This window comes from Oryctolagus cuniculus, chromosome 13 (genome assembly GCF_051225735.1).
Source record: "Oryctolagus cuniculus isolate XC-2025 breed Fujian yellow rabbit chromosome 13, ASM5122573v1, whole genome shotgun sequence".
Classification (NCBI taxonomy): domain Eukaryota; kingdom Metazoa; phylum Chordata; class Mammalia; order Lagomorpha; family Leporidae; genus Oryctolagus; species Oryctolagus cuniculus.
The window spans coordinates 76385000-76400295 of NC_142879.1; the positions used below are offsets into that span (position 1 = coordinate 76385000).

At 46.7% G+C, this 15296-nt stretch overlaps 1 protein-coding gene across 16 annotated transcripts in view; it reads left to right on the top strand.

The window, feature by feature from the left end:
• The window catches only part of SFMBT2 (Scm like with four mbt domains 2), a 259224-nt gene that overhangs the window by 37986 nt on the left and 205942 nt on the right, over positions 1 to 15296 (top strand). For 15 of the 16 annotated variants that reach the window (XM_051821569.3, XM_008268056.5, XM_008268059.5 and 12 more), the window contains exons 3-4: positions 5353 to 5447; positions 8073 to 8313. In XM_051821569.3, coding sequence (XP_051677529.3) covers positions 5353 to 5447; positions 8073 to 8313 — 336 coding nt within the window. Of the gene's footprint in view, positions 1 to 5352; positions 5448 to 8072; positions 8314 to 15296 lie in introns of those variants that run through there. The other variant, XM_089312351.1, reaches the window with a different exon arrangement.

Consider the following 15296-nt stretch of genomic DNA (forward strand, 5'->3'; position numbering starts at 1 on the left):
AGCTCCAGCCATTGCAGCCATCTAGGGAGTGAACCAGCGGATAGAAGACCTCTCTCTCTGTCTCTACCTCTCTCTGTAACTCTGTCTTTCAAATAAATCTTAAAAAGAAGATACTCAGTAAGATTTGTTTATCCTTTTTTCTTTATTATTCACCTAGTATTTTTAAAGATCCCACTTTGGTTTCATATCTATTTATTATGTATATTTATATCTATTTTGGATAACCACTCCAATCTTATCTCCCACTTTCATTTTTGTTTTCTTTTATTGTATCATTCCTTCCTTGGGTCTAGTGCTTTTTTATTTTCCTAGCTTCTTAAATTGTACAGTTGGGTTTGTGATATATGATTGTTCTTTTTCTTTTTCTTTTTTTTAAAATATTTATTTATTTGAAAGGCAAGTTACAGATAGGCTGAGGCAGAGAGAGAGAGAGAGAGAGAGAGAGAGAGAGGTCTTCTATCTGATGGTTCTGCAACGGCCAGAGCTACACTGATCTGAAGCCAAGACCCAGGTGCTTATCCTGGTCTCCCATGCGGTTGCAGGGCCCAAGCACTTGGGCCATCCTCCACTGCCTTCCTGGGCCACAGCAGAGAGCTGGGCTGGAAGTGGAGCAGCTGGGACTCGAACCAGCATCCAGACTGGATACCGGCACTGCAGGTGGTGGCTTTTCCTACTACGCTACAGCACTGGCCCTGAGGCTGTTCCTTTTTTTTTTTTTTTTTTTTTTTTTAATATTTATTTATTTCTTTGAAAGGCAGAGTTACAAACAGGGAGAAGGAGAGACACAGAAACACTCCCCAGGTCATTGCAACTTACATAGTCTGGGCCAGGTGGAAGCCAGGAGCTTCCTCCAGGTCTCCCACATGGGTGCAGGGGCCCAAGCACTTGGGTCATCCTCTGCTGTTTTCCGAGGCATATCAGCAAGGAGCTGGACTGGAAGTGGAGCAGCCAGGACTTGAACTGGTGCCCATGTGGGATGCCACCATCATAGGCAGTGGCTTAACCTGCTACACCACAACACAGGCCCCAGCTTTTGTTCATTCTAAATCTGCCAATCTTCAATTCCTTTATTGGGTAGTAGTTCTTGGCATTAGTATCCAGCCTTGCTTGCAAAATTTGCCTCATTTCAGATGATAAAATTGTACAAGCTCAAGATTTTATTATTTAAAAAAAAAAAAGGCTATATGGGCTGTATGTTTATTCCAGGTTTCACTCTAAGGTCATCTGCTGTCCAGGTTTCAGTAAGGTTTGTTTTTATGTTTGTGTTTTATGTTTATTATGAAATATACTGTTCCCACACACAATGTTTTCCAAAATAGAACTGCTGCTCATGAACACGTCTGTTAACTTTGGAGTTGTGAAATTTTCTCTTTCTTTTTTTTTTTTTTTTTTGACAGACAGAGTTAGACAGTGAGAGAGAGAGAGAGAGAGAGAGAGAGAAAGGTCTTCCCTCCGCTGGTTCACCCCCCAAATGGCTGCTACAGCCGGAGCTGCGCTGATCCGAAGCCAGGAGCCAGGTGCTTCTCCTGGTCTCCCATGCGGGTGCAGGGCCCAAGCACTTGGGCCATCCTCCACTGCCCTCCTGGGCCACAGTAGAGAGCTGGACTGGAAGAGGAGTAACCAGGACAGAATCCGGCGCCCCGACTGGGACTAGAACCTGGGGTGTGGGCGCCGCAGGCAGAGGATTAGCCTAGTGAGCTGGCACCGGCCATGGAGTTGTGAAATTTTCTTAGTAGCTTTTCTTTTTCTTTTCTTTTTTTTTTTTTTTAAGATTTATTTATTTAGTTGGAAGCCAGAGTTACACAGAGAGAGGAGAGGCAGAGAGAGAGAGAGAGAGAGAGAGACATGTCTTCTATCCACTTGTTCACTCCCCAGTTGGCTGCATTGGCTGGAGCTGTGCTGATCTGAAGCCAGGAGCCAGGAGCTTCTTCTGGTTTCCCATGTAGGGGCCCAAGGACCTGAGCTATCTTCTACTGCTTTCTCATTCCACAGCAGAGATCTGGATCGGAAGTCGTGCAGCCGGGACTCGAGCCCGTGCCCTTAATGGGATGCCAGCACTGCAGGCAGTGGCTTTATCTGCTATGCCACAGTGCCAGCCCCCCTTAGTAGCTTTTCATAGTTGTTTTCCTGACGTCATGGGGGAAATGCCTCCCAGTGGTCCATTTTCAGGGCACGGGGCTGTCCGAGTTCCCTTGGTAAAATGTTTGTGGGTTTTGGAGGTTTCTGTGCATCGGCTGTGAGTATTTGCTCTGGGTTTAGGAGACCTCTCCTCATCCACATCCTGTGTGTGTTTATCTGTTGCCTATTGAATGTCTTTGGAGACTCAGCTGCTTGGGCCATAGCTTACACGTGGCAGACTGAAAAAGGCCTTGTTGTTAATTGACCCTACGTTTTGTATATGGCTTTATTAAGAAAACAGCATGGTTTGATCCACCAGTGCTGGGCACAAGGGTTTTCTCTTCTAAAATTCCATTCTAGGTCTGACGTTAGGGCACTTATGAAGCTGTTTTCTGTAGACCGGCAGAGAGTGACAGAGCTTGCTATTCATCCTGACTCCTACAGTGGAGGCACGGGGGACTCTCTGACCCCATGGCCAACTTTGCTAAATGAGTGTGCGTGCCCAAGAATGCAGGGCCTCCTCTGCTGGGAAAGAGATGGAAATGTAGCCCCAGCGGCATACTCAGCAGCACTCGGGAGAAATGTTGGAAGAATAAAGAATCGCAGCACATGGTCTCAGAGTTGAAGTTGAGAAGTTTTAGCTCTGGTCACCCTTGGTTTGATGCAGTGGAATCCTTGAGTCTTTTTTTTTTTTTTTTTTTAATTTGACATAGTTAGACAGTGAGAGAGAGAGACAGAGAGAAAGGTCTTCCTTCTGTTGGTTCACCCCCCCAAATGGCTGCTACGGCTGGCGTGCTGCACCGATCCAAAGCCAGGAGCCAGGTGCTTCCTCCTGGTCTCCCATGCAGGTGCAGGGCCCAAGCACTTGGGCCACAGCAGAGAGCTGGACTGGAAGAGGAGCAACCGGGACTAAAACCTGGCACCTACATGGGATGCCGGCGCCGCAGGCGCAGGATTAACCAAGTGAGCCATGGCACCGGCCCCAAGGAATCCTTGAGTCTTAGCAGGTGATAGGGACAGGGTTTGTTAAGGCCCCTGTTCCCTGATTTCAGGTACTGGCCTGATGCTTCAGCCTCGGTGTGAATGTTTCTGCTGTGAAGAGTGAGTTGCTCGGCGAGAGGCCCTTGCTGCGGTTTTCAGCAGCTGTCGTCCTCACGTGACTTCTTCCCAAGAGCCCTGCTAGGACCCCTTGCCTTTGTAGACCTGGGACTGAGAACACTTGAGTCAGCCTTTGAAGCTTCCCTAGGGTTGTGTCTGGGTGCAGATTGGCTGGAGGCGGAGGGTTCTGATGAGCGATCCGGGCAGAAGCATGGGACTCGTGGCTCTGAGGCTGGACACCGTGTGACTCTGGGTGATTCCCTCACCTTGCTGAGCTCTCATTTTCTCTTCCCTGAGTACCCCGAATTTGTCAGGGTTCTTGGAAAGATTGCTGAGTGATGTGTGTGAAGCCCCTAGCTGACACCCAAACATGGGACGCTGTGCTGAGAGTGTGTGGTTGCCTTGTGGAGCTGCAAAGGTGGACGCAGGTGAGGGCAGACAGATTCTTCCAGACAGTGTGGTGCGAGCTGAGGCAGACAAGCAGGGTGGACAGAAATTCTAGTTGTTTCACAAGTGCTCCCCCTTGCTTAGTGGATCAGAAGCAAATTGGGTAATGGATGCCCAGCACTGTTTGGGGCAAGATGGGGCAAGACCCGTCTATGCTGCCCTGAGAGGGTTTCTGGAACGGGACTGCTTTCTCTTTGAGTTTGCTTCATCATGTCTCAGCAGTTCTAAACCTCCTGGTGCCATTCTTTTATGGTTGGGAGGGCTGTGGTACCTATTGGCTTTGTTCCTGTGACAGTGAATGTTTGGAGACAAAGGAAAGACTTTCTCTTTAGACAGCTTTTCCTTTCTTTCTTAGACATTCCCGTATGAGTCACTTTGCTGGGGAAAAATTTGAGAAGGCAACTCTGACTCAGAAGCCAGCTTTGGGAGTTGGTGCTGTGGCATAGTGGGTAAAGCCCCCACCTGCAGTGCTGGCATCCCATATGGGCACCTCTTCGAGTCCTGGCTGCTCTTCCAATCTAGCTCTCTGCTATGGCTGGGGAAAGCAGTGGAGGATGGCCCAAGTCCTTGGGCCCCTGCACCCCTGTGGGAGACCTGGAAGAAGCTCCTGGCTCCTGGCTTCAGATAGGCGCAGCTCTGGCTGTTGTGGCCAATTGGGGAGTGAACCAGCAGATAGAAGACCTCTGTCTCCCTCTCTGCCTATCCTTCTGTCTCTGTGTAACTCTGTCTTTCAAATAAATAACAATCTAAGAAAATAAAAAAGAAACTATATGACATAACATTTATGCTGTTTTTACCTTAAAATGCATTATTTGGAGCTTTGCAGGTATATCAAATGATATCAGTAGTCCTCAATATTTTGAGAATGGCTTAATTTCTTTCAGAGACTGGGTGTGTGCATCTGTGCGTATTTTGAGTAGTTATAGTTTTCAGAGCTGCACTGTGCGTTTATTGTAGTTCTCCTTGTTGCTTGTGATGGGAGAAGTGCACTCTGTTGTTCCTGCTGGTGTGTCTTGCCCCTAGAAGCCTGTCCCAGCAGGAGTCAGGAGATGGTGGCCCAGGACTGAGTGGGCAGCAGGGGTGACTGGCAGCTGGCCTGTTCCTGTTGCCAACTTCCTGGTTGGCCTCACACATTTTTGGGTCTCTCTTTTTCTCCCTCTCTTAAAATGACGTTGGAGTCAGTGCTTTCTAAAGCTCCCTATGGTGCTAGCAGCCTTGGCTGTTATTCTAGCTGTTATTCTACAAATTTCCAGCTACACTAAGCTGTCAGGGGGCACATAGTGTGAGCGGAGCACTCTGTGTGCAGGTGGGCACTTAGTGGTCAGTGGTCTCCTCCCCCTTGTCCTCCAGGCTCCCCAAAGGCTGGGGTGTCTCCTGCGGCTAAATTCCAACTAATCTGCAAATAGGCAACAGATATGCCTCCAAACAGGTCTCTTTTCATTTTACCAGGAGCATTCCATGTCACTCTTGATGGTGACAGGGTAATCAGAGCAGAATTTCCACAATGTTTCTTTTCTTTCGTCACCATCTCCCAAGTCAACAAATGGAAGCCTTATAAAGAATTCAGCAAAGTCTTCCTTAGCCATCACATGTATTTGTCTATCGCATTAAGGATTCTCAGGTCTCAGTTGAAGGCCACTGCCTTCCCAATCCTCATTTGACGACTGATGGTCTCTCTTTTTCCCACAGAAGAAGGTTCGAGCCTGGAGGAAATCGGCTTCAACTGGGGAGAATATTTGGAAGAAACAGGTGCCAGTGCAGCTCCACACACATCATTCAAACATGTACGTAAGAGAGCTTGTCTCTTCTCACCTGCCTCTGGAGGGTGGGATGGGAAGAAAGGACCATGCAGGGAGAAGCCAAAGAAGTGTTCCAAAGCAAGGGAATGGAATGAGAAGAGGAGCCCAGCCAAGATGTCTTAGGAATAACACGGAGATATGGCAGTTGGTTTGCTTTGCACACAGAGCACCAGGTCAGGTGGGCAGAGCAGGTTGGTTTGAGTAAGTAGAGTACCAGCCAACTAGGCAGGGAGGTGCAGTGTGTAATACCTTCTTTGTGGATGTAATGGCTGTAAGTTTTTATTTTGGGTTGCATTTTTGACTCTGAAGGGACGCTTCAAAGTTTCACAGCCTTTTGGGCATAGATGATTTGGAGTCCAGGAAATAAACATGCATATTCTGAAAACATTTGGCTCCAACCAAAAAACAATTCTCATGAACACTATTGCTTTGAATAATGCAATAGCATGCCCACCAGAGGGCAAGGCCCAGAAAACAAAAAATTGAGGGTTTAATCAGATTTTTGCTTAGGTTTGAGATATTGGGGATCTGTCATGAGCCAGGAAAAGACTAGATTTCCAGGACTCAAGCTCTTAGGCATTACTGTTGTAATGGAAATGGAAATTTAACTCTGAGAAACATTTTTTTCCCCCACTGGGCTACCCAGAGCAAAGGGTCGGTCTGATTATCCTAAGCAAACTGGGTGACTTTCTTAATATGCTCTTTCTTTTGGCTGCTTGGCTGAATGAGGACGCCAGAACATTGATTCTTTATTTTAATGAAACATTTTATTTTATTTTATTTTGTGGAGGTGAAGTGTTCTTTTGAAAGGGAAGTTAATACCTTATTAAATTTGTGTGACCTTATAAAGGTGAATTATATTCCCCTTTCTCATTTTATACTCATCATGTTATAATTATAACACGGTATATCATGTATTATGAATGTAATTCTGGTTATGTAATAGAAACCAAGAGTTAAATATTAAAACAAAGCAGAACCAATGCTTTCTGGGCATGTGACCAGGGATATGGTTCCGGAAAGCCAAGATGATATAAACATCCTAAGATTTTGGAGTGAATCTGGTAGGTTCCTTAAGGCAGTGCAGGAAAGAGGAGTTGGTTGATAATTTTTCCAGCTTCTCTTTAGCAAGAGGTTAGCACTTTCCCTTTGTGCAGAATTTCCCGGGCTCCCTTTGACTCTGTCAGCTCTCCTGTCTCCCTTTCAGTCACAGAGAGCCCTGGAGGGCAGCAAGGGCAGCTGTCCTTTATGATGCAAAATTTCCCCAGGCCTGTGTGCTGTGCTGAAAGGAGAAGTAGCACTAACTTCCTGGACGAGTGGTTTATAATTCCATCATCTCCTGGAAGCACCTGCTGCCCAGGAACCCCAGATAGGTCAACTTTGGGACATAATGACCCACCAGGCTGGAAAGCTTCTTTGGTCTGGGGAGAAGGTCCAGTGAATGTCAATAGACAAACTCTTACTTAAGAAAAAAGGAAAGAAAGAAAACCCATCCTCTAGGACAGTGCTGAGCACATGGGAACCATCCCAGCTGGGCCCACTAAGCACTGGGCAAGTGTGTAGTCCGAGTTGCGTTGTGCCCTCCAGGTAGAATAGAACACCGGGTTTTGGAGGCTTCACTGGAAGAGAAGGTCGAATATCTCATTCACATATTTTGTGTTTGTTATGTGTGGAAATGATAATATGATAGATACATGGGGAGAGATGAAATGTGGTTTGAAGTATAGTTTCATCTTAAAAATTGTGGCTTCTAGGGGCCAGCGCTGTGGCATAGTGGGTAAAGCTGCCACCTGCAGTGCTGGCATCCCATGTGGGCACTGATTCAAGGCCTGGCGGCTCCACTTCCGATCCAGCTCTCTGCTATGGCCTGGGAAAACAGTGCAAGATGGCCCAAGGCTTTGGGCCAGTGCTCCCACATGAGAGACCTGGAAGAAGCTCCTGGCTCCTGGCTTCGACCAGCACAGCTCCAGCCATTGTGGCCATTTGGGGAGTGAACCCACGATGGGAGACCTCTCCTTCTGTCTGCCTCTCCTCTCTGTGTGTAACTCTGACTTTCAAATAAATAAATAAATCTTTAAAAAAATTGTGGCTTCTAGAGAACTTAACATTATGTTGCTGGCTTGCATTGCATTTCTTTTCTCTTTTAAAAGATTTATTTATTTGAAAGGTAGAGTTAGAGAGAGAGAAATCTTCCATCTGCTGTTTTACTTCCCAAGTGGTTACGATGGATAGGGTTGGGCTAATCTGAAGCAAGGAGCCTGGAACTCTGGGTCTCCCATGTGGGTGCAGGGACCCAGACACTTGGGCCATCCTCTGCTGCTTTCCCAGGCGCATTAGCAGGAAGCTGGATCGGGAAGTGGAGCAGCTGGGACTTGAACCAGTGCTCAGAAGTGATGCCAGCATCACAGACAGTGGCTTAACCACACAACAGCAGCCCATTTTATTTTCATTTTTCTTTTTGCATGTATTTCTGTGGGTGGTGTCGTGCTGTTGTGGGTGGCCAAAATATTCCAGTGCTCTTTTTTTTTTTTTTTTTAGTAGTTCTTGTAACCTTCTCTGAGATCTGTGTCCAGCGTGGTAACCGTTTTTCTACGTCTCTGATTCCCCAAGGTTGAAATCAGCCTGCAGAGCAACTTCCAGCCGGGAATGAAGTTGGAAGTGGCCAACAAGAACAACCCGGACACATACTGGGTGGCCACGATCATCACGACGTGCGGGCAGCTGCTGCTTCTGCGCTACTGCGGTTACGGCGAGGACCGCAGGGCGGACTTCTGGTGTGACGTGGTCATAGCGGATCTGCACCCCGTGGGGTGGTGCACGCAGAACAACAAGGTGTTAATGCCTCCGGACGGTGAGCCACGCTGAATCGCAGCTGATGGGCCTTCCTGGTGGCTGTCCACACTGGGAGGAGCATGTTGAGGACCCCTAGTGGATTTGAGTAGGAAGGTCTTCCCGGCTCTTTCAAAATCGCTTCTGGGGCTTCGGGAGCCCAGGGCGCCCGGGAGGCGGGAGATGGCGGGAGATGGTTTCCCCATGGTGGCGCTGGTCCTGGCCGTTGAGCCAACCACAGCTTGGAGACTCTTGGTTGCTTTCAAGAGATAGGGAAGGGAAGGTTGAAGGAGTGCCGAGAACCGAGGTCATGATTCTGCTTGGTGATTGCGTTGCTCCTTTTACGCGTTGGTGTTGGCATGTTGAACAGGACTGGGGAGCATTTTAAACGGACTTCCTCCAGTAAGTTTTCACCTGTCGTGCGGTGGGGAGGCGGTCAGGGTGGGAAGCCTTTGTAAACGGAACAGTTGAGGAGAAATGACATCGCTATCAAGGGGGCGCTCAAAGTGTGCAGAGGCAAAGATCGATCGGTTCAGTGGCTCCCAAGCACTGGGTCTCTGCTGGGCCAGTTTTATCCCGTGTGTATGGGGCGGGGGAGGGGGGACATGTGGCAATGTGTGGAAGCAACTTTGGTTGGGGGAGGGATGGATGCCACTGTGGATGTCCTGTGGGTGGAGACCTCAGATGCTCCTAAACCTGCAGCACACACAGAATGGCCCCATCCCTAAGGAATGCTCAGGCCTAAGCTGGCAGTGGGGTGAGATGGAGAGACCCTGCTGTGGCAGAAAGGGCTGCATAGACAATTTGTTTAAGGCTGTAGGCATGAAAACTGAGTTTCACCAAGTATTTGGATCTGAGCACCCTGTTGTGTGTGTTTCATTATTTGATTGTGGCAGCAGTGTGGCTTGAAGACTTTTTTTATTTGAAAGGTGCAGAGAGAGAGACAGAGAGAGAGAGAAAGCTTCCATCTGTTGGTTTACTGCCCAGATGTCTTCAGTGGCCAAGACTGGGTCAAGGCTGAAGCTGAGAGTTGGGAACTCCACCCAGGTCTCTTATGTGGGTAGCAGGGACCCAGTTATTTGAGCTGTTACCTGAAATCAGAAGTCAGAGGTGGGTATCAAGCCCAGATACTTTCATAACAGGCAGCTTAACTGGTGCCTTGACTGCTAGGCCAAATGGCTGCCCTGTAGATAACATTTTCAGATTTGGCTCTGAATTAAAACCACCTCTGAAATGAGAAGATATGCAAGGCAACATTTGATTTTTTTTTAAATTTCCCATGACTGATTTCTGGTCTGGCATTAAAAAACCAGTCCTGATGGGATATTGGGAAAATACCAGTTCTAGTTAGAGAAAGAGAGATATATGCCCACCCCGAGCCCAGCTCTTCATACACATGCCCCCCCCCCCCACTCAGGGGGGTTCCATCCAGATGCACGCACACACAAGTATACACACACACACATACTTGGGGACACAGAAAGAGGAGGAGTCTAAAAGGGAGCCCCAGCGCCGTACTTTCATGATTCACTCTTCAGGTTTGACCCTTGAGTAGCTAAATGCCCTTGGGGAGGACGGAGGCCGCTTCCTCTTCACAATAGCTTCTCCCTGAATGGTTTTAGTGAGAAGTTCCAGGCTGCTGCATTGTAACCCGCCCAGATGTAATGGGTTCATTTGGTAAAAAAACATGCTTAGGCTCAGGAAAAGAGGGCAGAGTTTATTAATCAATCACCCTTTCTCACTTGGAAGAAAAATGTGGCAGCAGTCACAGTTTCAGAAACACCATCAAATTTGTATCCTGCCGACTCTGTGCTATTAGGCAAGACACAGACGTGTGTCACAAGACACGCTCAATGTGAAAAATGAGGAAACCCTGGGAAAAGGGAAACCATTAAATGTGACTGAAAGATCTGAAGTCTGTTCAAACAATAACAAGTTATGCTAATTTGAGAATTTCTTCAGTGCTCTTTTTTAAGGAGCTTTAAAAAATTTAGTAGGTAATCAATATGACTTGGAAATCTTTAGTGCAGAGAACACTCAGGAAATAGCAGGTTCATGGGGTAAGAGGTTTTATTGATTGCTGTAGGACAGGATCATTATTGCTTTGTAACCAGAGGCGGCAGTGGTTCCATAGGGAATAGTAGAATCTATTTTTGAACAAGAGTTTTTGTTTGTGTGGTTTTCTGTCTTAGCGAGCTAATATTGTTGTAAATTCTGCAACTGAACTCGGTTGATCTTTGTTGTGGTTAAACTTGAAGGGCCTCGCAGAATATTAATACGATTTACGGCCACCCAGGACACACAGCGTTTCTATCTGGGAGGTGTCCTGGTGATACAGAGATTTTCTTACTGATCTCAGAAATGATCAGAGTGGAATAATGTGGAATAATCTCTGTGCTTGGAGCCAGAGATCTGAGTTCTTATCTGGCTGTGCCATTAAAATAGTTCCTTGGATACCTCCCCTCCCAGTTTTATTATGCTTGAAATGAGAGGATTATAAAGTGTAATCTCCAAAGAGCTTTCCAGTCTGGAATGCCTTGGTTTGCCATCCTTGTGAAGGAGGAAAGATGTGGTGCTAGTTTTCCTGTTTTGTAACATGAGGACTGGAATTCGCTTTAAAATTAGGCTCCATGGACGTTTAGCCCAGGAGTATCTGTCCTAAGCAGAGAAATGAAGTTTCCTGTGTAACTTATTGGGGAATGTTGAGGTTTGAATGGATTAGGGAACAGATGAGCTACATCGGGAGATTCTTGTGAGTGCCATACAGAATCAGAGACTGCAGTTCCCTATTGTGACTCAGAGCTAAGCGAGTTGGGTCCTAGATGGAGTGACCCAGTCGGAGAGGAGTTGAGGGGGGTGGGTAGGGAGGGAACTGCCTGGCAGTGTTGGGGGGGGGTTGCCTGGTATGTTTCGTGAGAGAAGAGAGAGAGAGGCTGGCTTACTTTGCCAGAGTGAGGTTGAGTGGTCTTCCTTCTTCTAAAGTCACTTCCTTGAAAGACAGTGACGTTAGTATTTTTCAGGATAGTTTTACAAGGCACACAGGACTCTGCAGTCCCGTATTTTCCTGCCTCACTGTTAAATTGATCTTCAAATTGTCATTATTATTATTAGATTGAATGCTGTGAGGAGGATAGCAGCGGCCCGGTGTGTGTTACTCGAGTGCCGATTCTGATAGCGTCCGGAGAACTCCGTTCACAAGGACATGTTCCGAGAAACCCGGGTCAGTGGCCAGCTCAGGAGCTAATCAGTACTAATCTCTCGTATTAAATGTATTCAGGAACAGACTCCGTTAAAGCATCACTGAGTGTAGCGGCGGATTATGGCCCTTGGTAGTAGAGTAAAATGTCAAACATTTTGGCTTAGCGAATCAATAAGGCCCGATTTATTCACAGGCGCGTGAAAAACTCGCAAAGAGCAGCTGCCAAATAATCATTGTTTATGGTGATAATGGACGGAAGTCATTTAATCCAATGACTCTTTCATTGTTATTTATTGGGAAGTAGTGACATTACTATCTCTTTAGTGTCTGGGATGGGGGCGTTCTGCCATCCTCGCCCGGGCCTGCTGAGTCCCTGGAAGGAGACTCCCGTAAGACTGCAGGTGACAGCGTGTGGTGGCTCGCCTCCAAATCAAACCCTGAACCTCTACACAGTGGAATATGTCTGTGCACTCTCTCTTGTTGCAGTGAAAGTACTGGAATTACAGTGCCTTAGGAATCACAGTGCCTTAGGAATCACACAGCTAATTTTTATTTTCCCCTTTATTAAAATTTCTGTAATTTGAATTGCAAACTCTGCAGCCTTGCCAGATTACTGCATCAGTTCGTATATGACGTATTGGAATCAAGGAATCTTTATTCATTACATGTTAGGAGGAAGTGTGAAGGTGGCCTTCTGTGGTGTGGGAAGGTCCTGGCAAACTCTTGAGCCTGGGCCCAGGGCAGTGCTGGGGAATTGCTGGTTTTATAGGAGGTGACTGTGGAGGAAGAGTGGCTGGCACGAGGTCCATGGAACTGTTAAGTGATCGGAAACCAGCACTTGCCTGTCCATGGCCACTGGTGGAATTTGGTTGGGTCTTGAGAGATTACTAGTTGTTCAAGTTTGTGTTTCACTATTTAAATGACATTTTCGAAATACCAGGGAAAATTTATCACATTGTTTTCTTTGGTGGTTTTAAATTGTAATGGGAATTCCATTTGCTTATTCATAAGAAAATGCAGTAAAATTCTAAAAACTCCAAGAGTAAAATGAACCCTAACTGGCTAGAGCTGAGAGAGAAAGAGAGTGAGCCTCTGGGCTGGCGCTGTGGTGCAGCAGGTTAAAACCCTAGCCTACAGAGCCGGCATCCCATATGGGCACCGGTTCAAGTCCCGGCTGCTCTTCTTCCTATCCAGCTCTCTGCTATGGCCTGGGAAAGCAGTAGAAGATGGCCCAAGTCCTTGAGCCCTGCACCTTTGTGGGAGACCCGAAGGAAGTTCCTGGATCCTGGCTTCAGATCAGCTCAGCTCTGGGTGTTGCGGTCATTTGGGGAGTGAATCAGCGCAATGGAAGACCTTTCTCTCTCTGGCTCTATCTCTCTCTCTAACTCTGTTTAAATAAATAAAACAATTCTTCTTCTTCTTCTTTTTTTTTTTTTTAAGATTTATTTATTTTACTTTGAAAGTCAGAGTGAAACAGAGAGAGAAGGAAAGGAAGAGAGAAAGGTCTTCCATCCGATGGTTCACTCCCCAGTGGCTGCAACGGGCCGGAGCTGCACTGATCTGAAGCCAAGAGCCAAGAGCTTCCTCCAGGTCTCCCACGCGGGTGCAGGGGCCCAAGGGCTTGGGCCATCTTCTACTGCTTTCCTAGGCCATAGCAGAGAGCTAGATTGGAAATGGAGCAGCTGAAACTCAAACCAGCAACGATATGGGATGCCGGCACTGCAGGCGGTGGCTTTACCTGGTATGCCACAGCACCGGCCCCTAAAACAATTCTTTAAAAAAAAAAAAAAAAAAAAAAGAGTGAGAGCCTTGTTAAACATTAGGTAGTTTGAAGTAAGAGGAAGAAAACACATTGGGATAAGAAAGGGTAAGATGTGTTTGATAATAAGACAATAAGTAAAATAAAAGTCACAGTTATACATTTTAAGAAGTGAGTTGGAGCTGACAATGTGGCATAGCAGGTTAAGCCACCTGCTGCAATGCCGGCATCCCATATCAGGGCTAGGTGGAGACCTGGCTGCTTCACTTCCTTTCCGGCTCTCTGCTAATGTGCTTGGGAAGGCAACGAGGATGGCTCTAGTGCTTGGGCCCCTGCACCCATGTGGGAGACACAGATGGAGTCCTAGGCTCCTGGCTTTGGGCTCTCAGAGTTTGCAGTCATTTGGGGAGTGAACCAGCAGCAGCTAGATGATCTCTCTGCCTGTGTCTCTCCCCCTCTCTCTGTAACTGTGCCTTTCAAATAAATAAATCTTTTTTAAAAAAATTAAAAACTGAATTGCTATCCTATTGTTAAAAATCCATCTTTGATTACAAATATGTGAAAGGAACATGCAGGTAGGAAATAGATGCTTTTTTTTTTCTCCATGGGCACTTAATGGACCTTTTGAAAAATTCGCATGGTTTTGTTTTCTGTTTGATCTGGTGGAAAGCCTGTGTAGACATTCACTGTGGTGTATGTAGATCAGGGTGGGCTTGGATGGTGAATGCACGGGTGAATACATATGTACATGTTTGTATATTTAGATACAAACAGTACTGGGAAGTGATTTTAGTGTGTAGGTTACAATCGCATAATTTAAAAATCTGGATTATCAATGTCTCTTGAAAAATGAGAAGAGGTAGACTGTTGGATCTGCGTCGCCTGTGGCAGTAGTGACTGCAGCACCCCCCCCCCTTTTTTTTTTTAAGATTTATTTATTTGAAAGGCAGAGTTACAGAGAGGCAGAGGCAGAGAGAGAGACATCTTCCATCTGCTGGTTCACTCCCCAGATGGCCACAATGGCCTGTGCTGTGCCGATCTGAAGCCAGGAGCCAGGAGCTTCTTCTGGGTCTCCTACGTGGGTGCAGTGGCCCAAGGACTTGGGCCATCTTCCACTACTTTCCCAGGCCACAGCAGAGAGCTGGATCGGAAGAGGAGCAGCCAGGACTTGAACTGGCACCCATATGGGATGCCGGCACTGCAGGCAGTGGCTTTACCCACTGTACAGCGCCGGCTCAGCCACCCCCCCCCCCCAAAAGCTCATTTGTTTACTCTCTGCCTCTTCTTCCCTGTGCGTGCTTTCTTATCTGCTTGGGCCCTGTGCCCCAGTGCCACGGGTGGAAGCAGGAGAGCTGCCAATATCCTTGTAGGGTCTCTGAGCACTTGACCCCAGGGCTCCACTGAGCCAGAGGGCTTCGCAACCCCATCTCAAAACACTCCCAGTTGGACCACTGCTTGCCAAGGCTCTTGCTAGTTCAAAAAAATGTTCTGAGTAAAAGAATTCAAAGAAGAGTAAGGGGTGAGATTTACAAAAGGAATGCTGGAATAAATAGGCTGCTACACACAGAAGTGAAGAAGTCATGGTGGTACATGTAGCCTTTGGAAGGAAAAGCAGAATGAAGACCAAAAAAATGAAGGGGATTTTAAGGGTCTTCATACAAATCAAAAACTTTTTATGGTAATAGTAGGTGACTGTTTATGAAACAAAAAATGAATAGTCCCTTCCCCTATAAATCATTGTTTGGAGCTTGTATTTGTTTTTGCAGTCACTGGATCCCATATTCAGGGGTCCCACCTCATCTGTGACTTCACTCTCCATGGTTTCAGTGACTCATGGTCTGAAAACATGAAATGGAAAATTCCATTAACAAACAACTGATAAGCTTTAAATAGCACTTATTATAACATTGTTATAATTGTTCTTTTTTGTTAGTGATGACTGTTGATCTCTTACTACGCCTCATTTTGATATTCAGCTTTATCAAGGAAATCAGTGTATAAGAAAGAACATCGTGTATTCGAGATTTGGTACTCTGTGGTTTCTGGC